The sequence below is a fragment of the Lissotriton helveticus genome, chromosome 3_1, assembly GCF_964261635.1.
Source record: "Lissotriton helveticus chromosome 3_1, aLisHel1.1, whole genome shotgun sequence".
Classification (NCBI taxonomy): domain Eukaryota; kingdom Metazoa; phylum Chordata; class Amphibia; order Caudata; family Salamandridae; genus Lissotriton; species Lissotriton helveticus.
Window position 1 is genome coordinate 1,192,545,620 of NC_136061.1, and position 25,418 is coordinate 1,192,571,037.

Sequence of the window (25,418 nt, forward strand, 5' to 3'; positions counted from 1 at the left end):
TCTAGTAGGAAAAGAGCGAGACAGTACCCCATGAGAGAGGTTCCTCCGGTTTGGAGGGAAGGTGATGCAAACGCAGTTCCACCGGTTCTGCCTCATATCCAGCGTGTATGGGTACATGTCCCCTGGAAAAGATCTGAAGTTTTAGCACTCAAACAGACACTACCCGATCCCCGTAAAAACCCGACTGGGTATTATAAGGAGTTGTCCCAAACTGCAAGCTCATGTATAATGAATTTAGCGGATATAGACATGTTGTTTGGGAACGTTGTTCCACATCCTTTATGGAGTAAGATACGTCGTACGGATCATGACCAAGAATTAGGTGACTCATGGGCGAACATTGCGACTACAGATACTAGACAAATCGGTGGTTTCAAGCCTGAGCCGTTGATAGCTGAACTTCCTGGTAGAATTATTGCGTACATGAAGACAATTATGCCTGATGTACGTGTAAACTGGGACAAGCTATCCGCGTGCAAGCAGAAGAAAGACGAGAATGTGTCTGACTTCTTCACGAGATTTGAGGAAACTTTCACTGACCATAGTGGTCAGGATATGGCTACCGAGGGTGGCCAAAGACTGTTTGTAGACAAGTTTGTACACAATTTGCTTCCTGAATTGTGTGCTAAACTAAAAGACTCAGAAAGTGCTTGGGCTGTCTCTACGTCAGCGCAGATTCTAGCAACAGCCCAGTACTATGAAAATAAGCGTAAAGACGAGTTAGACAAGGCAGACAAAAAGACGAAAGATTTGAAAACTAAAGTTCTTCTCCAACAGGCCTATCTGCCTCGTATGGCTAGCCAGCCCAATTATCAACAGAATCAGCAGTACTCTAGAGACGCGCAAGGAAACGAGCTTTCCCATCAGCGTCCTACGTATGGCCCGAATCAATGTGCGTATTGCAAAGAAGTGGGTCATTTTAAAGGTAATTGTCCGGCTCTTGCACGACGTTTAAACGGTGCCCAAGGTGTAAGGGGAAGAGGTGTTCAGCATGCCTCTAGAGGTAGAGGCCGTGGAAATTTCACTCAGAATATAACTTCTTTTCCGCCTCAGAAATCCATGAATAGCTTTGATCAACAGAGTAATTTATCGTCCAAGTCAGCTCAGTACTATGCTGACGACTATTACACCGAACACGACAATGAGGGTAACGATCGCTAGGACAGCCATGGACAAAGAGAGGGAGTTGTTTCAGTTCCAGTAGATCAGGATGGACCTTATGTCGAGGTAATTACCTCAGGAGTGTCAGAGCCATTTCTGCTGGATACTGGTGCTACAAAAAGTTCTATTATGCACTCAAAACTTCCTGGCGCACCTTTGTCTGGCGAAATGAATGTCTCAGTAGGCTTCTCTGGCGCCCCTGTTAGAAACCCGATCTCTAGTCCTGTTTCCCTTTCTGTTGGCCCCTGTGAATTAGAAGCACCCCTCATTCTTACAACAGGTTGCGGTGAAAATTTGTTAGGATTGGATTTGCTAAAGAGATTGTACGCGACTTTGTACTGTTCTCCCTCGGGAGTACAGCTTACTTTAGGGAAAAAAGTCATTTCTCCAATGTACTTGTCAAAAGAAGGTATCCCAACCGAATTGTCATCACTTCCGGATATACTGTGGGCTAATGGTTCCAACGATGTAGGTCGTTTAGAGATAGCACCGTATATCATAACTTTGAAAGCCGACGTCAGATTGCCACGTATTCCCCAATACAAAATATCTAACGAATGCGAGAAGGCATTATTAACGATCATTTATGATTTGATCGATAAAGATGTTATCGAAGAAACAACAGGAAACATTTGTAATAGTCCAGTTTTACCGGTCTTAAAATGTACTGATCCTTCACAGCCCCCTGTGTATAGGTTTGTGATTGACCTCCGAGAAGTAAATAAGGTAGTTATACCGCAGTTTCCAGTCGTCCCCGACATTACTGCTTTATTGACAATGGTTCCAGCTTCAGCAGCTTGGTTCTCGGTGATTGACCTGAAGAACGCTTTCTTCAGCGTCCCGATCGCCGAAGAGAGTAGAGACCTTTTCGGCTTCAATTTAGTAGGACGAAGCTTCCGCTTCAAATGCGCTCCTCAAGGCTACTGCGAAAGCCCATCAATATTTAGTCAGGCTCTGAAAACACAACTAGACACAATTGTACTGCCAGATGGGTCAACATTGATTCAGTACGTAGACGATCTACTGATCGCTGCAGACACTGAAGAGATTTGCAAGGAAGCTACGTTGTCGCTATTACGTCACCTATGTGACATGAAGCACAAAGTCTCCCTTTCAAAACTGCAATTTTGTCGACAAGAAGTAACCTACCTAGGTCACATCTTATCGAAGGAGGGAAGGAGACTGACACCAGAGAGAATACAGGCAATCACAGAACTAAGTGCCCCAAGGACACAGAGAGGTGTTCGAGCTTTTTTGGGCATTACATCGTACTGTAGACAATGGATACCGAATTTCTCACTACTAGCCAAACCCTTACTGTCACTACTCCGCAAAGACACGCCTAATCCTATGCCTTGGTCTGAAGATTGTCAGACGAGTTTCCACGAGTTGCGCGATGCATTGTGTTCGCCTCCTGTGTTGGGAAACCCCAACTACAGTAAGCCTTTTACATTGTATGTCCACGAAAAAGAAGGTTGTGCATTATCAGTCTTAATGCAACTCTTTGGGGACAAACAACGCCCATGCGCGTATTTTTCGGCAACCCTGGATCCAGTGGCTAAGGCACTGCCAAGTTGTCTAAGAGCAACAGCCGCAGGAGCTGTCTGCATTCGACAGTCTGCTGGATTAGTCATGAATAACACTTTGATCGTTATGGTTCCGCATGCAGTAGACATTTTGCTAAATAGGACAAAGACACAACACCTTACTAGCGCTCGACTATCCAGTTACGAACTTACCCTGCTAGCAAGTCACATCCATATAAAGAGGTGTGATACACTCAACCCCGCTACGTTATTACCCATCCCAACAGAGACAGACAAGATTGACAAACATGACTGCTGTTTCAGGACCGAGGAAGAGACAAAAGGGAGAGTAGACTTACAAGACACTCCCCTTCCCGAATGCAATGATACTCTATGGGTTGATGGTTCATGTTTCAAGTTGCCGAATGGTGATACGACTACAGCATATGCCATAACGACATTACACACCATTGTAGAGACTGCACGCATTTCCCACGGTTCTGCACAAGCCGCCGAACTTGTAGCGCTTACTAGAGCATGTGTGCTGGCGAAAGAAAAGCGAGTGAATGTGTACACTGACAGCCAATATGCCTTTGGTGTGGCTCACAGTTTTGGGAGATTATGGCGTGAACGTGGGTTCCTTACGTCCCATGGTGCAAAGATACAACATGGCCAGCTAGTTAATGAGCTCCTTGAGTCACTCACCTTGCCCCTACAAGTCGCCATTATAAAATGCAGTGCACACAAAAAGATTCAGGATGATGTTGGCCGCGGAAATGCATTTGCAGATGAGGTTGCGAAAGAAACTGCAAGGAACACAATGAGTCGGATGTATGTCATGGGTCCCGCTAGATGGATTGCCGATGTGGGAATGTGTGAGGACACCATTGAAAGCGTAAAATCGATACAAGCCGAGGCCACTGAGAACGAGATGAATGAATGGAGAGGAAGCACAGGTAGATTGGATGCGAATGATTGTTGGGTCGAATTATCGGAACACCAGCGATGGTTATTACCTAATGCATACGTACTTGCAGTAGTAACGATGGCTCACGGAATGGCACACATCAGTTCAAGAGGAATATGTAAACTATTGGCCCCAGTATGGCAGAATAGCAATATCCCAAAATGTGCAAAGAATGTGGTCGAAAAGTGTATGGTATGTTTGAAGTACAATCCCGGTAGGGGAACCCCAACTCCAGCTGGTCATTTTGCGCCTCCAACGTACCCGTTCGAGGTTTTGCAGCTCGATTTCATCCACATGGAGAGGTGCAACAATCTGAAATACGTTCTCGTTGTTGTTTGCGCCTTTTCAAGGTGGGTGGAAGCTTACCCCCTTAAGGACAATACCGCCTTATCAACTGCCAAAGCCCTTGTCAAAGAGTTCTTCCCTAGGTTCGGTATGCCTAGAATCGTCTGGAGTGATAATGGAAGTGAATTCGTAGGATGCGTGATGAAGAGAGTGTGTGAGTGTTTAGGCATCCACCAAAAATTCCACTCTGCAAATCACCCCCAATCAGCTGGATTAGTAGAGTGCTACAATGGCACTCTAAAACTCAAACTAGCCAAGATCCAAGCCAGTACAGGTCTTAAATGGCCTGACGCCCTGCCTCTAGCACTTTTGTCAACCAGGACGACTGTCCACTCCAGGTTAGGACTTAGCCCCCATGAGATTGTGTTTGGCCGCCCAGCCAACGTCTGGGGCGTGCCAAGACCCAAGAAACTAAGCGAGATAGAACACCCCGTACTGCTTGACTATTTGTGCGAATTGACAACTAAATTGCGTGTTTTACACCAACAGGTTCACAGTTCTTCTCCACCAGCCTCTGACGATCCAGGTCACCTCATCGAACCCGGTTCGTGGGTTTTGGTGCGGAATTTCCAGCGCACCAACAACGGACAGCCGAGGTGGACCGGACCGCACCTAGTGTTGCTTTCGACGAGATCTGCTGTTCGGGTTGAAGGCAAGAAAAACTGGGTACATGGGACCCACTGCAAACGAGTCCCTCTACCCCTTCCATACGACCGGTGGGTCACCAAAGGACTTGCCGACTCTGAGACAGAATCCGTACCTCGCTTCATCCCTTTCAGCGATGCCCGTTTGAAAGAAACTAGTACCGAAAAGGAGAGTGATCATATTTTGCAAGGACTTGTGTCACCATCTATGCAATTGGACACTACTGAACCTGAAACGCTGTTTGAAGATCACACCGTACCTGGGAAACGACGATACAACCTGCGGTCTAGACAAAAGAACTAATAAAAGTTTGATCTAATGTAATTTCCTTTTTCCCCTAAGAACTATTTTTGGATTTTCAGCTCTCTCGTCCCAAGGGAACTAGCTCATTTTTGATTTTTCGAACCGCCATCCGGTTCTGCTGCTAGGGTCGCGGTTGAAGTCTGGGGAGTGCAACTGGGAAGTTCTAGGTCCACGGTTCTGATTGGTCCACGGGAGTTAAAAAAAACTTGAATCATTACTCAAACATGATATCATTGAGCGTTCTACTGGTCCAACGCCATGGGGTCCTCTCCCATAGTGGTAGTACCCCAAAAGGACAATGAAGGAGCTGTACGCATCTGCAGGGGCGTAACAAACGGCCCGCAGGCCCCGCGGTGCGGGGGGGCCCCGCTCCCCGCAGTAAATGAAGGGGGCCCCCGACCCCTCAGCTCTTCTGAGAGCTCTGAGAGAGGCTTGCGCTATGCGCTGAAGCAAGCCTCTCTCTCCTCTGCGTCTGAAGCAGGTGCAGGCTGCAGCCTGCTCGGAGCCCCGAGCCCCCTCCCGCTGACTGAAGGGAAACAATGTTTCAACATACATTGTTTCTCATTAGTCAGAGCAAGCACGTCCTGGAAAGAGGATGGGGTGGGGGCCCAGTTAAAGCAGGTGAACTCTGCTCTATGGTACAGTGGTGGATGGGGGGGCCTCTGTCTCAGTTAAACTGTGGAATGTGCACATGAGGCAGACCATTGCCAATAAAAGGGCAGTTTTTATGAGGGCGCTGGGGGCCATATTAAAAGGGTCCCGGGTAAGGGGGCCACAGAGGAAACATCAACGTGCTCCGGGGGTCAAATGGACATTGAACATATTTCAAACTTTCAGGATGGCTATCAAATATGAAAATAATCTCATTTAAAATTAATTATGTGTGAATTCATTTTATGCGTAGTAATTGTGGACATCCTGAAGACCTGACTCCACTTTACTCTTCAGTGAATCCACAAGTCAAGCCTTAGTCTGGATTGACCCTGGCGAATCCAGGGGCCCCTCCTCGGAAGCGGGAGGCCAATCATCACCCTCATAACTGCCCCAGTTGTGTCTATTACACTGAGCTCATAGGGGCCCCTCCATAAACTCCTTTCTGAGTTCTTCAGGAGTACCACAGGATTTTACAGGCGTACTACAGGAGTACCCCAGGAGTCCTACAGGAGTAATACAGGAGTATTACAGCAGTACTACATGAGAATTACTGGAGTTCCACAGGCGTACTACAGTAGTACTACAGGTGTACTACCGGAGTACCACCGGAGTTCTACAGGAGTACTACAGAAGTAATACAGGAGTACTAAAGGAGTACCCCAGGAGTCCTACATGAGTAATACAGGTGTATTACAGGAGTACCCCAGGAGTAATACAAGAGTACTACAGCAGTACTACAGGAGTACTACATGAGAATTACAGGAGTTCTACAGGCGTACTACAGAAGTACTACAGGTGTACTACCGGAATACCACCAGAGGTCTATAGGAGTACTACAGGTGTACTACCAGAGTACCACCGGAGTTCTACAGGAGTAATACAGGAGTACTACAGGAGTACCACTAGAGTTCTACAGGAGTACCACAGGAGCACTACTGGAGTTCTAAAGGATTACCCCAGGAGCCCTACAGGTGTAATTCAGCAGTACTACAGGAGTTCTACAGCAATACCACAGGAGTACTACATGAGAATTACAGGAGTTCTACAGGCGTACTACAGGAGTGCTAAAGGTTTACTACCAGAGTACCACTGTTGTTCTACAGCAATACTACTGCAATACTACAAGAGGTATACAGGCATACTACAGGAGTAGCGCAGGAGTTCTATAGGAGTACTACATGTGTACTACAGGAGTACCACCGGAGTTCTACCTGAGTACCACAGGAGCACTACTGGAGTTCTACAGGAGTACCCCAGGAGCCCTACAGGAGTACTACAGCAATACTACAGGAGTACTACATGAGAATTATCTGAGCTCTACAGGCATACTACAGGAGTACTAAAGGTGTACTACAAGAGTACAACCGGAGTTCTACAGTAGTAATACAGGAGTACCACAGGAGTTATACAGGAGTACTACAGGAGTACCCCAGGAGTCCTACAGGAGTAATACATGAGTACTACAGCAATACTACAGGAGTACTATAGGAGAATTACAGGAGTTCTACAGGCGTACTACAGGAGTTCTATAGGAGTACTACAGGTGTACTACCGGAGTACCACTGGAGTTCTACAGGAATACTACAGCAATACTACAGGAGTTCTACAGGCATACTACAGGAGTAGGGCAGGAGTTCTATAGGAGTACTATAGAATGGACTATGGAAACCTCTTCTACCTGGGCGATACAGTCAGAAGTTTAGATCGCCTGCAGGTGCTACAGAATGCCGCAGCTCGGTTGGTTCTGAGGCTCCCGATAAGATCTGCCTCGAAGGCCGCGCTGCAGGCACTACACTGGCTTCCGGTCAGGAGTAGGATTGAGTTTAAGGCCCTGTGCATGTGCCACCGTATTCTGGGAGGCAAAGCACCTGGGCCTCTACAGAGCCTGATTACACAATACAGACCTGCTCAGCCACTTAGGTCTGCAGGCACAGGCCTGCTAAAGATCCCGAAAATTAAAAAAAAACGTATGGGGGGCAGGTCCTTCCGGTTCCTTGCAGCAAAGGGCTGGAATAAACTTCCGCTGGACCTGCGCATGGAACCTTCTGAGGCAAGGTTCAGGGGAAAGCTCAAGACGCACTTATTTAGGCAGTAATCTAAGGCACAATTGAGCACTTCTGGGGGGCTTGTATTTTTTTCACTCATCACAGCGTGGGGACACACCGGTGTGCGTAACCAGGCGCTCTACAAACTTTCCTATTATTATTATTATTATTATTATTATTACTACAGGTGTACTATCGGAGTACCACCGGAGTTCTACAGGAGTATTACAGGAGTAATACAGGAGTACTACAGGAATACTACCGCAGGGGAGGTGAGGGGGAAGGGGGGCCGAGAAGGGTGCAAGGCAGAGGGGAGAATGGTGCAAGGTAGAGAGGAGAAGGGTGCAAGGTAGAGAGGAGATGGGCGTAAGGCGGATGGGAGAAGGGTGCAAGGCAGGGAGGAGAAGGGTGCAAGGCAGAGTGGAGAAGGGTGCAAGGCAGAGGGGAGAATGGTGCAAGGTAGAAAAGGGTGTGAGGGGGAGAAGGGTGCAAGGGGGAGGGCGCGAAGGGTGTAAGGCAGAGGGAAGAAGGGTGCAAGAGGTTTGGTGATGAAGTTAAAAATGTGCCCCTCCACCCCCTGGAAAAATTCCTGCAGACGCCCATGGCAATGCACACTGCTTTGTGAGAGAGAGTGGGCGAGAGTGGAGAGAGAGAGTGGAGTGAGAGAGAGAGTGGAGAGAGGGGGACGAGTGGAGAGTGAGAGAGGAGAGTGAGAGAGAGTGGAGCGAGAGTGGAGAGAGAGAGAGTGGAGGGAGACAGTGGAGAGAGTGGAGAGAGAGTGGAGAGAGAGAGTGGAGAGAGAGAGAGTAAAGAGAGTGGAGAGAGAGAGAGAGTGGAGAGAGAGCAGAGAGAGAGTGGAGAGAGGGTAGAGATAGAGAGTGGAAAGAGAGAGTGGAGAGAGACAAGTTTCGTTACGCCTGTTGATATGCATCAAGCAAACAAGGCTATTGAAAGAGAATGACATCCAGGTCCGCATATTGACTACATAATAGCACAATTGAATGGTGCAAAGGTCTTCTCTCGCCTTGATTTGAATAAAGGATATCATCAATTGAAACTTGAGGAGAATTGCAGGTACATTACAACCTTTGCTATACATATTGATCTGTTCTGATATATAATACCAAGGGGTATATTTACAACGGGATAGGGCCACCAAAACAACACTTTCAGCGACGTTCTGGTGGTGCTATGCCCTTCTCCAAATTTACAAAGCGGCGCTAAGCCGTTTTCAATGGCTTAACGCCTTCTTGTAAATATCGCCCCTTTACACAAATCACTTTGCATGAAAGGGACATGCACTGGGTGTTGCTCTGGGCATTCCACCGCAACACCCATTGCATTTTGATGCTACCCTAGACTTACAAGGATTTGTAAATCTGAGGCAGCGCTGAAAACTAATGCCATGCAAAAGCAGGCGTTAGAATGTCGCAATACAGATAAATACTTTTATTTTTCTTATTTTTCGCTTTTTCTTAGTGTGTTGTAATCTTCAGCACACTTAGAAAGAGCAACACGCCATTAATTATTGTTTATGTGCAGGAAGGGCACCTTCCTGCACATAAACAATTATTCCCTGCAATGCAGGCACCCTTGCACTATTGTGCAATGGTGCCTGCGTTGGCGCTAGGCAGCTAATTTTAGCTCCAGCGATAGGGAAAACATAGGGGTGTGGCGTATTGTTGCAAATATGGCGCATCTCTGCGTTTTGGAAATGTCAGAGCACTGTGCTGCCAAATTTGGCACAGCACTGCACTCCGACATTTGTTTGTAAATATGCCCTTCAGTTTCAATGTGTGATTTGTTGCAGAGCTTTTTCATGATGTGATTAGACTTTTCATATAGAGTGTCATGAATGCTTTCAATAATAGTGATGTTATATTGGTTTTCAGAGCTGCACAGAAGGAGCCCGGTAAAGCTCTCATGCAAGTGTGGTGTTTACTTGTAGTTGCAGGTTTAACTTTGAATGCTGAGAAATGTTAGTTCCATAAGGCAAAGCTAAAATTATTTGCCTGTATCTTTTCTGTTGGGGTGTATGACACCTGATCCAGCTAAAGTGCAAGTGTTGTCAACTGCCAGTCCCCCACAAAATGTTTCCATGTTACGATCATTCCTTGGCATGGCCAGCTACTGTTCTAGATGTATGTGAGACATTGCCACCGTAAGTGCTCTGTTGAGAGACTTGATGAAAAAGAATGTTTCATGTCATCGGTCAGGTGAATGCAAGCAAAATTTTAAAAAAAATCAAACAAGCTATTAGAATGCTACTGAAATGGCACACTTTGATCCAAAACTTTTTTATACAGAGGTTGTTGTTGACGATAGCCCAGTCGAGTTCGGTGCAATCCTTGCACAGCACAGCAGACAGCTAAATGCTTGAAGATATATTGTGATACATGCAAGCAGAAGTTTGTCCTAAACAGAACGTGCTTATTCCCAACCTGAGAAACAAAGATTAGCAGTGATGTGGGCTTGTGAACACTTCCATGTATTCTTATATGGAAACCCGTTTACTCTTGTGACGGATCATCAAGCATTGTTGACCATCTTTGGAAATCCAAAGGACAAGATGCCTTCTCGCATGGAACGTTGGGATCTATGATTACAAGAATACAACTATACAATTGTGCACTATCCAGGGAAAGATCAAAACTCTGCCGCCTACTTCTCAAGAGTGGCTCTATAGTGCCATGAATGACTGAAGCCTACATACATTTCATTGTGAAATCAAGTACACCATGTGCCATTTCCTTGGAATAAATTGTTACTGTCACAAGTCAAGATAGTGACATGTTAAAACTAAAAACTAAAAAAAACTAAAATACGTTATTACACGTCAGTCTAGGAACCAGCACTCTGGACCTCTTAGCAGTGACAGGGAATACCAGAAGTTAAAAAGTGTTAAAGATGAACTGTCCATTACTTCGGAAGGCATTATCCTGAGAGGTTTGAGAACTGTTATTCTGGAGAGTGTGCAACAACAGATAATTGAAGTGGGCCATGAAGGACATCGTGGAATTGTTGCCACAAAAAAATCTCTCTGAGACTAAGTCTGGTTTCCTCATCTTGATGAAATGAAATGAAATGAAATGAAATGAAATGAAATGAAAAAATTGCATTTGTATAGCGCATAACTGCCCTGAGGCCTCGCAGCGCTTGATGAGACATGAAAGAGAATTGAAAGCATTTCATCTATGCAATTCAATTCATTTCATCTATGCAATTGCCTTTCATCAAAAACCATTCAACACACCATAAACACGGAGTTGCCAAATCATGTATGGGAAAGAATTGAAATTGACTGCTTCTGTCCTCTTGACAATGGACATCACCTAATGGTGATTGTTGATGAATACTCCCATTTTACATTGATAGAAGATCTCTCATCTCTCAATAACTAAAGAATCATCAAGAGCTTGGACGGTATCTTCGCGACATAGGGAGTTCTTGCAATCTTAAAATCTGACAATGGCCCAACTCTTAATAGTTGATAATTCATAGATTTTCCCAGTCATCTTAAGGTGAATCATCAGAAGCACACATCTCTTTGGCCATAGGCCAATGGCCTTGTCGAACGTTTCATGAGTACTCTTAAGAAAAAAGTTCAGCATGCTGTATTGGAAAAGCTCAACCTTAATACTGTCTTGTATTCTAATCTTCAAGCTTACTGTTTGACTCCTCACTCAACCAAAGGTGAAAGCCCTGCAACCTTGATGTTCGGGAGAGCCATGACTACCAAGTTATCTCAATGGACCAACAGAAGAGGAAGTACTAAGGAAAAAACTCATATAAAAGACTTGAATAATAAAAGAAAAATTAAGGCTTACACAGACAAGCGGTGACATGCAAAAGACGTTGCTTTCACTAGAGGAGATCGAGTGCTTGTCCATCAGTCTAGAAAACAAAATCTGAAGCTCCCTTTGATGCTGAGCCATTTCATGTTGGAACCAGCAGAGGGAACATGGTGACTGTCCCATGTCCTGGAAACTCCATTATGGAAGAATCCTCTCATTTCGGACACATGGCTCATCACTCATCATGCACTGATGTCAATATAGAGACTGGGTCTGAAAGGACAATTGAACCCCCCCCCCCCAACTGCTGTTGTTCCTATATTGCTAATGTAAATTACCGTACCTCTTGTCCCCAGTTTCCGAAGCATTGATTGGGACATGTAATCAGAGGGCCATGAAGATTCATCAAAGAGTATTTACCAATTGTATTTATATTTGTAAAAAAAAAAAAATTTTCTCAAACAGGGGTAGATGTAGAGTAGTATGAGTTAGCAATGACGGAACGCTTTTGGCTCCTGATGAACACCATAGAACTGTGACGCAAGGGTTAGAGCGTAGTTAAGTGAACGCAGGTTTATAATGTTGAGTTCACGGTTACATGCAGATGAATAAAGAAATGTAATACTAAAGCACAGTGTGTGGCGTAGTCATTGGCGGGTTCCCAGGATGGGGAGGGTGCTACCAATCGTACTCTATGAAAATACATCACTTCATTTGGTTGAAATTTTAAAATCAACAGAGCACGAACTGAAATCTAACCCTTACCGTTGGTGACAGTGGTGTTCTAAAATGATTAAGCCATAAAGCGTGAATTGGCATCAGGCCAGAAATAGGTTACTGAAACTGAAGAAGTGACTCACAGTTTCATGACTGGAGTGTTCTGTAGTCAGACAGAGCCCCGCCACCATTATGCGTTTCTGCACAATTAGACCTGCTTTAAAATATAGATAGGCTTTCTAACTTTCCTGAGAATAACTAGTAATAAATGTCAGACATGGGTGTTTCTTTGATACAATCAGCAGCGGCTAGCACAGATAAACGCAGTGAGGCACGGCGGGGCAGGGTGGAGGGGAGTCAACAGACAACGGAATAGGTATAATTAAATAAACAATACCTATTCCGTCTTCTGTCGGCTTCCCCCCCTGTGAAGCCCTGCCCCTCCTTAACATGCTTACCTGTGCCAGCTGCCGCTGGATATAATAAACGTGAGTGGTCTTAAAAAGGAAAAACTAACTATTAATAGAGTTGACAAAGTTAGGATCACCCCAGGAAATTGAGGGCCCCTGGAGTAATCAGGGGGAACTAGAATACCTGGAGAATTCTGGTGGATGGTTTGCTCAAGACCCAGTGATCCATTGAGAATTGCAGGACACTTTTCTTTTTTTTGATGTGGTACTCTTTTTTGTGCCACTGGAGCCAGACATCCTTGAAGAGGATGTGCAGACTGCTAATCACCTCTCAAGAGGCTTTTGTTCAGAGATACCGAATCACTCTACAGACATAACTCATAATTATATATTGAACATTAAAGTTTGAGAGTTCCAAGATAGCCACCCTGTTGGTGTTCCGTCAGTTGCTTTAAGCCACTAATATGTTCTCCTCACATCAATCACATACTCTCCCTTTTTAACCATCATGTCCTTTAGAGGGTGAAGGAAGGACATATATGCTTTGCTATGATATGCTATGTTTAATGTTAATCTAAGTTATATTACTGGATACTATGCAGTTTTGTGAACCTAGACATGGACCATATGTCTTCTCTTCCTTCAGTTAAACCGTCAGAGCCCAAGTGTTGGACTGAGGGCGATCTCTCCGTGGGAGAAAATCTAAGCTTAAACTGCAAGTCTGCTGCGGGCACAGAACCAATTGTGTACCAGTGGCAACGAATCAGTGACACAGGCGGGAAGCTAGGGCCTCTCCCACCAACATCTCGGCTTGGTGAGTGGTCCTGTGCTGAATGTCAACCCCCTACAGCATCCCTTCCTTTACCATAATTGAACTGTTTCTCTGTTCTTCTTCAGGGTCAGAGGGACATGTGGTGCTGCAGAACCTGAGCAGTACAGACAATGGATCCTACCGTTGCTTGGTAAGCAACGAAGCAGGCCAAGGCACTTGTGACGTGCATGTGATGGTGCAGGGTGAGTATCCACTTTGCGTCTTTTACAAGCATGTAAGAAAGGAAATACATGTGAACATATCCTCACTTGGAGATTCTTTTCAGTTTATTTTCAATAAGTAATTTTTTTCCTTAGACACTAATTTATTTCAGTCAAATGCATGCGCATCCATGGTTCACCAAGTGCATGTCATGGTAAGCCACGATGTATCCGTGGATATAGAAATAGTGTAGTTTTCTGCTTTCCAGCATCTTGACCTATACTTTATGAAGATGACCATATTCAAAGTTTTGGAAAGCAGGCATTATTGGAATTCACTTTCCAACATTCATTAATGAATACTGGGCAACAATGACATGCCTCTTGTGCACTATACAATACATACACTACTGGGCATCTTGTGAACAACTGCTACTGTTATGTGCTCTTATACTGTAGGTATCTAGCAGACTTTAGGGTAAATATATGGAATTTCCCTAACTCCACAGAGAGCGAGCTATACTCTTGACTGATAATTACAGTCAGGATGTTTGGTCCTAGAGGTGGGTTTGGTCTACTGGAGGAGATCCACCGGGAGACGTTTAGGGCTGGTTTAAAAAAAATAGTTTTTCTAGTCCTTTTTGTAAAGTTTTAAATATGCATAATGCCTTCTTGGATTCAGAAGTTGAACCACAGAACTAAAGAGTCTGCAGATGGACATTTTGTAGAAAGAAGAGAAATGCGCACATAAAATTTCTAAGATTGAAGTTTTAGACTCTGAACAAAACCAGGATTACCGCAATTTCAAGCCACTCATTTGGATCCAGGATTGGAACTGAAATAATAACCTAGGTAGCAAGCACAAGAAAGGACACTTGTGATGTGCAGAAACAGACTAACAAAAAACAGACCGGAAACAGAAGAACCAAGCAATTGGTGCTTGGGAAAATGTGGTATCATAGAGGTTGCAGGCTTAAATCTCTAGGTGGAGTAAGGGTGCAATTATTGAAACTTAAAACTGTGGAGGCCAATCAAAAACAAACCCATCAAGATACTTCCAGGACAAGCTCAGATTTCAGTTACATTGCATTTGAGGAGTTTAAATATCTGTTTGAAACTGCATGGCATCTGCCCATGTGCTTAGAACGCTAATGTTGGCAGGTTGGTAAAGCTTGAGTCACAGTCCTGCAGTGTGCATAGGCACTGAAAGATGTCATATCCATGACACCTATACTGGACTTCGGCAACAACTGAAATTGCAATTCTCATCTTGTTGCTGCGTCCATTGCTATGCTGGACCTCAACAGAAATTCCCAAAAGTCATCATAGGCCCTTTTGCAGTCCTTTGTGACCACATGAAGAGTACAGGTACCTCCTTGGCCTTTCTGAACCATGTCTGATGATGTACTGAACCCTGTAGCACCCTAGCACCTCATATATTGATTGCAGATGAATCAATTGGTGATTTTGAGGGGTAACACAAACTATCCTGATTTTTCTATCCCTTGCTACCTCTGTTCTAAAGAGCACTCAAAGCAGCAGCAGGAACAGACTGCACAACGGATTCTACAGACTATGTTTATTTTATGCAGTTTTCCCTCCTTGCTCTTGGTCAGACCTCTCAACACTAAATAGGATAAAGCAGTTGGCATACTGGGTAACCTTGTAATATCATTGGACGTAAAACAATGTATCCTGCCACTTTCTGGCATTTTTGTGAATCAGCATCCGTATCATTAGACCATCCATGCATCTCTGCTGGCACACTCGCAGCATTAGACAAGTCCTTTATTCATGTCCTGTGGCCCTCTTGGAGCGTGTGCTATTTCTGTACTCTGAGTATTAATGTTACAGCATGTGGTCATCCTATCGACAAACAACAGTTATCCGTTCCCTCTTGCCACTGGCTCTGCAATTTATCTCCACCAAAGTAGTTACACAACTAGTACACAACAGGAGCCTAACTGCAGTGTTTAATTTGTGCCAATGGCTGCAGGTGGTCAACACAGACACTTATTTTTTAGGGACCAGGGCCCACATGCATCAAGGGTTTTTGCATTCGCAAACGGTGCGAATCGCAAAATTCGGCCATTTGCGAATGCAAATCCCTTTTTTGGGATGCATGAAGCTTTTTGCCATTTTAGCAATTTAAGAAATCGCAATTTTTTGCGATTTCTTAAATTGCGATTGCATTTAAAAAATCGCAATTTTGCGATTTCTTAAATGCAATGCATGATTTTTTTTAAATTGCGAATTCGCAAATTAGAAGTGGTAAATTACCATGAAGTTAACCTTCATGGTAATTTTAGAAAACTTTCAAAAATGCACAAAAGTGCATTTTTGAAAGTTTCATTTTAAACACTCACATGCCTTTTGGGCATGTGTGTGTGAAAAAAGCACTTTAAGGTACATTTCAGGGGTGCAGGGGGGGGGTCCGTTGGACCCCCCCCCTGCACCTTTGAAATTGCATTCTCATTTTGCGATTCCTTAATTGCGAATCGCAAAATGAGAATGCCTTCACATTCATTCCTGTGGGCCTCTAGGCCCATAGGAATCAATGTAAAGGGATTCCTTAATTGCGATTCGCAAATTGTGAATCGCAATTTAGGAAAAATAAGGAATCGCAAAAAAAATTGCGATTTTTTGATGCATTGCCATTTGCGATTCCTTAATTGCGATTCCTTAATTTTCGCAATTAAGGAATCGCAAACGGCAACAATGATGCATGTGGCCCCAGGAATTTTTTTCATCATCAGATTTTGACCCAGAGAAAAAGCGAGAAAGGCAGAAAAGGAAGTGAATGATAGGAAAGCAGTGACAAAGGGAGAAAGCAGGGATGTAAAATAACTTACAAAAGAGCGTCAAAAGTCAGAAGTGTAGGGAGGGTGGAAGGGAGATGTATGAGGTGGAATCAAGACCAGACAGTCACAGTGGGGCATATTACCAACGTTAAGCGATATTTATCGCTAACGATGCTTAGTAACGAATTTTTTAATGCTAAGCATCGTCAGAAATTATCGCAGATAAACCTTGCTAATAATAAGGTTTATCGCAAAAGCGATAAAAATCGGCCGCAATGCATGAATATCGCTGAAAAGTCAGCGATATTCATGCATTACCGAGCTAATGCTCTTAGCCATGTTATCCACCTACCATTGGATAACATGGCTAAGAACTGCTCAGGGGCAGGTGTTAGCTTTTGGAGATATTTGCGCTTAGCGCGAATATCTCCAAAAGTTGGTAATAGGAGATAGCGATGTTAGCGACTGTTTTCAGTCGCTAACATCTTCGCATGCCCACTTTGCAAGTCATTAGTGATAAATTTCACTGACATGCAAAGCGGGGCCCAAGATGGTCACTATCTCCTACTAGCTGTCGCTAACTGGTGTTAGCGACAGCTAGGTAATAGGGAGATAATTTTATCTCCGCTTTCTTGGCTTTTGAAGCCAAAAAAGCGGAGATAAACCCCCTTGATAATATGCCCCAGTGTTCGGTAGACCTGTAATTTGGCTTTACAGACGGCTTGCTTCTGAGAAAAACGTATCCCTCTGAATGTATTTATTTTTCACAGTTTAAGCAGTGTGTAACCGCAGTAGTGTAATTGGTACATGTGCAACTGTGTCCTTCAAAGCGTCAAGGGTCCTCTATGCCTAAGGGAAAAGCAGGCTCAGGGGGGGGGGGAGATGCTAGGCCCACACGCTCGTCTCAAACTGAACAGTGTTCCTGAGCAGTGGTCTCCTGAGGCCTGACTTTGCATTTTAGCTTCAATTTCTCCGCATAGCAGCATTGTACAAAAAAGCTGCCAGTGGGGCCAAAATCCTCGAGCAGTCTCCACCTACGTTTGTTAAACTGGCAGTTTTGTAGTCAAAAACGTATTTGTCTCCCTAAATAGCAGTTTCTACAGCGAGAATGAGCATTTATTGTTTTCTATTACCATTTCATTTTCTGCAGAGGAGTATTTTTTAAAGTCACAATAGAGTGATTGCTCATTTTTACGTCTAATGTTAACAGCCAGGGTCATTTTTTGTGTTAGCTTTTGTGACGGAGTACCCTGACCGCCATAGTCTAAATCTGTCACTTAGCCATTTAAAGGTCGACCATTTCAGTGGCTTTGCATCAAACAGCTTGACAAAACAAATGTACAAAAATCCTACCTTTTCGTAGCATCTCTTCTATATTCACATGCTTTGCACAATCCCACATCCATCTGCAAGGGTACAGATGTTTTTTGTGTGGCTGGGGTTGACATGGATGGAGTCCCTATGATGTCAACCATAATCCTGCAATGCTCCCATAGGTGCCCACCATTTTAGATTATTTATTTACTCCCTAGGGTATGGAGGTGCATCAGAAGTCTCCCGACTTTTATTTTTGAAAGAAGTCGTTGAAGAGAACTCGAGTAGCCTTCAAAAGAGATCGCAGGATCAGAGATCAATGCTCGGCGCTGGAGAGAGATTTGTTCTGGATTTTTGTCAGGATGGATCTACATTTGGAGAATGTTTTGCTGTTAAAGTTGGATCCCCGAAGTTCCTCTACACCATTGTAGAGCATGAGCACACTTCAAAGTTGTAGGAAGGCGAGGGTGTTGGTTAATCTGGGATTCATGCTATGCTTGTAGTGACCCAATATGTTGCTGGTACATGCCTCACAAATGGCTACATCCAAAAGCCATTGTAAAGAGTTATTTTAGGTAGACGGTGGAGGTTTGTACCCCTTAATCCAGAAATAGTTCCTTATTGTTTAGTTTCTTGATTCTATTTTCCTTTGTTACACCTCGTAATATTTAGAAAAGAAACAGAAAAACTGCCAACACGTGTTTCGCCCGGTGGCCGATTAGCCGAGGGCTTTCTCAAGGCTGAGTGTTACCCATTGGTGTACGAGAAACATTTAGTAGTGGATGTGCAGATTCAAGGAGGGTTGAGAAACGGGCAAAGACAACGGGGACAGAAAGAGGAGAGGAAAGGACAAAGGTAGAGAAAGATAGATGTAGAGAAAATGTAGGAAAAATGGAAAACAAAGATAAGGGTATGGAAAATATGCACAGTATAATCAGCTATGTGTTTAAATTTGTCATCAAAAATGCAATATTATGCAGGATGAAAAGATAGGTTGTGGGAGAAAGACACACACAAATGTATAAAGGTCATAATGCCAGATAGATATAGCAATAATATCCCATATAATCACATATATAACATGTATGTATAATAGTACAGGTGTGCTTTCCACCGGCCATCTCCATCTTTCTGTTATTCTTTTCACTGTGTCATCTTATTTGCACTTTTCACTTTTTTACTTTCACCTTGTTTATTTTACCACTTCTTTATAGTTTGGCATTAGGAACTTTTCCGTGTCCTTGGTGCAGCCTCCCACTGATTTCTTTTACACCTTTCCCTTTTTTCCTTCTTTTTGACTTAACAATCATCCATAGCTGTTTCAGCCCCGTCGCTTTTTATACTTTTACCATGTGTCAGCTGTTTTCGGCTTCTTTTCTCAATGTTACGAGGTGTAACAAAGGAAAATAAAATCATGAAACTAAACAATAAGGATTTTACCCTTCTCAATAATTTCTGAATTAAGGGATACACATCTCCACCTTCTACCTAAAATTAACTCTTCAAATTTTGCCTGAATTGCCACAGAAAGTTTGCCTTAAATGATGAACATCCACTTTGCATGTTCTGTTTAACCCAGGACCATAAGACAGAGGACTGTGTGTCTGCTTGTTTTTTAAACCTAAAATACTAGTCCACAGGGAAAAGATTCTGCAGGCACATTTAGCAAACACAGACATGGTGGGAATGTCAGAGTTGGAGAAGCACAGAAGGGGATTTCTCTGACGAGGATGACGTAGAGGCGAAGGTGGCCAGGGGGAACACCAATACACAGTACAAGATTTTTCAGAAGTCATAATGGCTCATCATAAAGCCCCTAAGCCCACAGTGTCACATGCCCGAAAACAGCCTAATCCGTCAAAAGACAAGGCAATCAAACATACGCTCAAGACGACGGAAACTGGTTCTTAGAGCTATGCCCCAGATTCACTGAAGTCAAAGCCCTTGACACCAAGGAAACTAACATTTGAAGGAGCGCTGAACACTTCCAATCCTGCAGAGAAAGGAAATTCACCAGTAAGGCGATCTTGAAAGGCAATACTTTGACCTCTGAGGACAATTGAGTACGAAAACGGAAGGAGGAACGGGTGACTAAGAAGGAAAAGGCTCAGGTCAAGTCTAAGTCTTCCGACCTCTGTGACGTCAAGAAAAAGAAAAGGGCCATGGAGGTCAAAATAGAGAATCTTATAAGGAAGTAGAAGGTCTGCAAGGGATCCATGACTCCCTTTAGTGAGCCTCAACTGACAGGCCTAAAATTAAACTTGCAGGACCCCTTAGAAGAGGAAGAGATACACGAAGAGGGTCAGGACAGAGGGAGGAGAAGAGGAGGAAAGTAGCTTTGATGAAGACCTTGAGTATCTAGGGATAGAGGAGCCACAGAGGTAAATACTGTGGGAGGACATTGATACTCACTCACCCTTGGAGGAGGTAGTGTCCTATCCTTTGAGGCCTTCTCCCCCCAATGAAATCTCAACATACCACCTTGTAGCAAAGAAAGAAGCTGAGGCCTTTGGAGTGGAGAAGGTGGAAAAGAAGGAGACATGTTTTCTCCTTGAGACACTCACACAATTGTATAAGAGGAACCAATAGCCTCCCACGCTCCCCAGCATTATAAAACAGGGCAAGGAGGTTTTCGCTAAATCAACAACATCTAAGGTGGTTACATTACGGATATAGAAAAATTACAGAGCCTCAGCAAAGGACCCAAAATGTACGCAAGGGCATGAAGAACAGGACTCACTGATTGACTCTACAGCAAGGAAAAGTGCAATGTCTCCAGCATCTACGGGACCCCCGTAGCGGTGCATTACCAATTCCAATGTGTTCCTAAATAGACATGATCACGAGGACTGGAAAGACATGTAAGACCCTATGCCACATCTTCCAGAGGAATACCATAAAAGAGCAAAATGAACATTATTGAAGGGGGGGTGAACATTTCAAATTCATGCCTAAAGTCAGCCTTTGATGCTGCTGATACAGCAAGTAGGCAGCTGACTACAGGGACAGTCAAGAAGAGACATGCATGGCTACGCATCTCCTAACCATGCACCCTTTCTTAGACTTGTGTTTCGTGAATAAGTATATAAAGACCAAAAGATTTCAAATTAATACATTGCAAGATATAATGCTTTTGGTAGATGAAGGGGACTACTTAGCAACCATAGATCTCAAGAATGCCTGCTTCAATATTCTCATTCACATAGCACATAGAAAGTATCTCAGATTTCTACTGGAAAAGAAACACTACCATTTCAAGATCCTACGGTTTGGATTAAAGTCTGTGCCAAGAGTCTGCATTAAGACACTGGCTGTGGTAGCCACACACCTCAGAAGACAAGGAATACATTCTACCCATATCTTGCTGATTGGCTGGTGAAGGCAGACACATTGCAACTTCGTCAGAAGAATGTGACACGGGTAGTGTCACTTCTGCACATGCTGGGATTCACAGTGAATTGGGAAAAATTTTCCCAAATCCCACAAACCAGGAAATCGTTTCTGGGAGCAGACCACAATTCGCAGTTGGCAAGAGCTTACCTGACAATACGGAAGGTTTAGGAAATACTCGCTTAAATTCCCCTCTACCAGACATCAAAAGCTCTGATGGTGAGGAAGGTGAGGAAGGTGAGGAAGGTGATGAAGCTTTTTGGGATGATGACCTCCTGCATCCACCTCATTCCCGATGCCAGACTTCACATGAGACTGAAACAGGAATGGTTACACAATCAATGGGACCAGGGACCAGGAACATGGGAGGATCTAGTGGTTGTATCAGACAAGGTGAGCAAGGAATTGAGATGGTCGAATGCAGTGAACTTCCTCAAGGGAAGACTTTCAAAGCTCCCCTACCACAAGCCGTACTATTTCTAGGTGAATTGTACAAATGATCCATCTATGTTTTTCACTAGCGAACAGACCTTTCATGGACAAATCAAAGGCACACTCCTCCAGGAAAAAGGGAGCTCGATAACCTTTTTAACTAACGTTTTCATTCAGGAGATATGCAAGGCCGTCACATAGTCTTCACAGCATACTTTTACTAAACACTACTGCATGGGATTATACCAGGGGCAGCCTTAGGCATGTGCAAGCTGTGCACCTGCACAGGGCCACCAAACCCCAGAGGCCACCCCGTCAATATATATCCTTAATATAATAATCCTCTGAGGATGGATACATATTTGCATGGCGGCCCCTGGCAGGGATTTGGCGGCCTCCGGCTCTGTTCCACTTCCAAACACCCTGAACCCCCTCCCCCCTCTTCACTGGCCTCCGCGCTCCGCCCCGCCCGAACCCCTCTTCCGGGCCCCTACCTAGGTTCCCTGCACAGGGCCGCCATGAGCCTAGAGCCGCCCCTGATTACACTCACGCAAATAAGTTACAGTGAGACTGGCAGTGCTAGGGAGAATGTTTGCTTCCCTCCTTCTCCTGCTAACCACCACAACACAAGCAACACCGCACTGCACCGCTACATAAAAGGGGGAAAACAAGTGTCTCTAGAAGAGATTTTGTGCTGCAAAAGAAATCAGGTGCTTGCCTGGTATTATGGTTTTGCGGCCTGAAACTCATCTAGATTCACATGCGACCCTTCCCGCCTCCCTTTAGCATGAGGTTTGTGGAAAAGGCCAAGAATTTTTTTAATCTAAAATGATGAGCACGTACGTGGGTAATGTGGGATTATTGTCGACATCATAGGGAATCCACCTATGTCGACCCAAACTACAAACAACAACAAAAAAGACTTCTTAACACTTCTGGGCGCAACCACTGGATGGTGGGATTATGCAAAGTGTGTTAATCCGCAACCGTTTCACGCTGCAAAAAACACAATTACAGTAAATAACTGGTTTCTTTTCATGTAGCTAAATTTTCCAACCAAATAATGATAGCTTGGCCTAATTTAACCACCTCCAATAGAATCCTTTTCTAAACCTCTGGCTAAAATTATGTTTTGTAGTTTGCGAGCACCAGTTACATTGGTATTTGTGGTCATGAGGTACACTTTTGTCGCCATTTGTGGTGGTGCCTTAAGGTAGTTGTTGGCCAAGGCCTTACCGAAGCACCAGCCCTGATTGCCACATCGGGACTTAACAGCGGTAACAACCTGTAACTTGGTGCTCGGAAACAGCTTCTGAAGACCCTTCACAGAGTGAAGATTGCAGTGCTCTGTATACCCACCTCCTTCCTGAATTTCATGTTCGAGCTCCACCCCCTCGCTCACAACTTGTTCTCGTCACACTCTTAAACGGTGATTGTTCCAAACTGCAGAGGTTCCGGGCTGGAGGCTGGGCCTTTTCTATGGCTTATTCGTCACTCAAGAAGGCCTTTAGAACAGCTTTTGGTCATACTAATTTATGCAAGGTTCGATAGTCTTATCTTTTACAATCACACAATTTCACTCATGCTTGCATCAACAATAAGCCTCATGGTATTAGAATACACAAAATATAGCATATTGCAGGTTACTTTGATAAAGCCTAATAAACCTATATTCACGCTGAATTATTACCACACCGGCACATCTGTTTAATTCTCTCTGAGTGTCGATTAAATAGTGACTTCTGAATTGTTCTGCAGGAGGGTGGTGGGTGTACTGTTCTGTGTTTTTGAAACCCAGCCTGCTTGTAGGTTTGCAACATATCTGGTTTATGTCATAACTCAAGCTTGGTAAGTGTTAACACATTAGGTCTAAAAGAAGCAGCCAAAGTATACACTGATTCTTTAAAATGCAGGTGCCCCCATTTGACCTGGGGAACTTTATTCATCCTAAATGCATCATGTTTCGTTTCTACCCTAAATGAACATATTATCAAGGACACAATTGGTATGCTCCATTTTTTATTAGTTGCTTTCTCTCATTGTCATTCATGTGCACAAAAAGTCTGTTAGGACAAAATTATTTTTAGTTTGCATTTCCATTCTTCAATAATTACTCATGTTGACTTGCTTGATGTTTGTATAATAACTTCTCTTTCTCTCTCTTCTCTTTCTTTCTCTCTCACTTTCCTCTGTGTTTCTCTCTGTCTTCTCTGTCATTCTATCTATGCCTGGTTTTCGTTACTTTCTCTTTTCCCCACTCTCTATTCTCATTCTCTCTGTTTATGTGTCTCTCTGCCTCTCTTTGTTTATTTTCTGGCCTTCTTTGTTGTTGTTTTTTTCATTTCTCTCCATTATACCCCAACACGCTCTCTCTGTTCTCTCTTTTTCTATCTCTGCCTCTCCGCACCCCATGCTGACATCTGGCACGCAGTCGCCCACAGCATTGGAGTCATTGTGGGTGCAGTATGCAGCGTTCTCGTTGGGGTCTTCCTGATTTTCATTGCGGTGTGCCTAACCTTGCGTAGGAAAGAAACAAAGAAGTATGAAGAAGAAGAACCGCCCAATGAAATTAGGTGAGTGACTGGGTGAGGACGGTGAGAGAAAACAGAGGGATAATGGAAAGCAGGGAACATATATAGGCATCAACATTCTTGATGTTATGTTATGCTATAGGTTTGTAAAGCGCATAGCTACCCAGCAAGGTTTTCCAGTGCTAGACATATGAGGTAGGTGACTTGGCCAAGATCAACCAAAAGTTAGAAAAGCCATGATTTTAAGAGTTTCTTAACAAAGGACTTACTTCATGTGACAACTCTTCCAACAATGATTCTTAAATATTGAAAATTCCCAAAATCAAGAGACAGTGAAGAGGGCGTTGAGACAGACTAGAGAAAGAATGATACAAATTTGTAAATGGACCAAGACTTAAAAGGACAGTCGAAGAAAAGAAATGAAGCAACTAGAAAGCAAAAAGACAAGCATTGGGGATGCCCATGTGTTTCACAATGTAAATCTTGTTTTATGCACATGTAAGTGGTTCCAGCATCACCTGCCATCTGAGACGGTTCATAGTTGCCCTAAAGGTCGAGATCCCGAAGAACTATGCCAGAGACCCAATGCATCATCCCGGATGCACTACTCAGTAATCACCACTGCTCCTGGGCACCTTCATCCTGTCATCATTAGTGACGTTATTTTACCACGAGCACCAATAACTCTAAAGTCACAACTACAAATCAATGTCAGGGACAATGTCTCCAGTGCCAGAAGCATTTGTTGTCACAAACCTACCTAGCAGGCTTACTGCCGGGTCCACTATGTGATCAAATTCATTTTGTTTTGCAGCAGGAACACATTCTAGGCTCACATGGTGTCCTGTGTTCCGCCCTGGAGTGATTATACTTGGAAAAGTATATATGAACATGTTTTTCAGTGCTGACCATAGATTCTGTCTATATGCCTCATGAATAATCCTGTAAGCCCACAATGCCCACAAGTAATCGCCATCTTTAGATTTTATATTCTACCATCAGGTTTGGAAGCATTGTCCAGAAATGTGTTGTTAAAGGTACCCAAAGTGTTCCTTCCTCAGTGGAACAGTAAGCTGTTACTATGTATGCTGCATGTAGTTGTGCAGTGTCTGAGCAGCACTGTCTTTTAAAAAGCTGTTATGAGGTTCAATACTCAGCATTTTTTCTCTACCCCTTCCACAATGAAGGTATGTTTTGTGGCAAAAAGATCAATTAATCAACATACCATTTCAAAGACCTGCACTGAAAGTGGAACCGAAAAAGGAAAGACAATCTGCCTGATGTTATGTTATGTTATGTTATGTTATTTATTCTTTTGTATAGCGCAACGGTTACTCAAAAAGAGTGTCCCGGCGCTTTAGGTAAGGAGAACTAGTTCGTGATAACATAACACAGTAAAAAGAGTACAGAA

At 43.8% G+C, this 25,418-nt stretch overlaps 1 protein-coding gene across 1 annotated transcript in view; it reads left to right on the forward strand.

The window, feature by feature from the left end:
• The window catches only part of CLMP (CXADR like cell adhesion molecule), a 357,508-nt gene that overhangs the window by 277,317 nt on the left and 54,773 nt on the right, over positions 1-25,418 (forward strand). Inside the window, exons 4-6 of the mRNA XM_078681828.1 lie at positions 13,214-13,381; positions 13,465-13,581; positions 23,908-24,049. Coding sequence (XP_078537954.1) covers positions 13,214-13,381; positions 13,465-13,581; positions 23,908-24,049 — 427 coding nt within the window. The remainder of the gene's footprint in view (positions 1-13,213; positions 13,382-13,464; positions 13,582-23,907; positions 24,050-25,418) is intronic.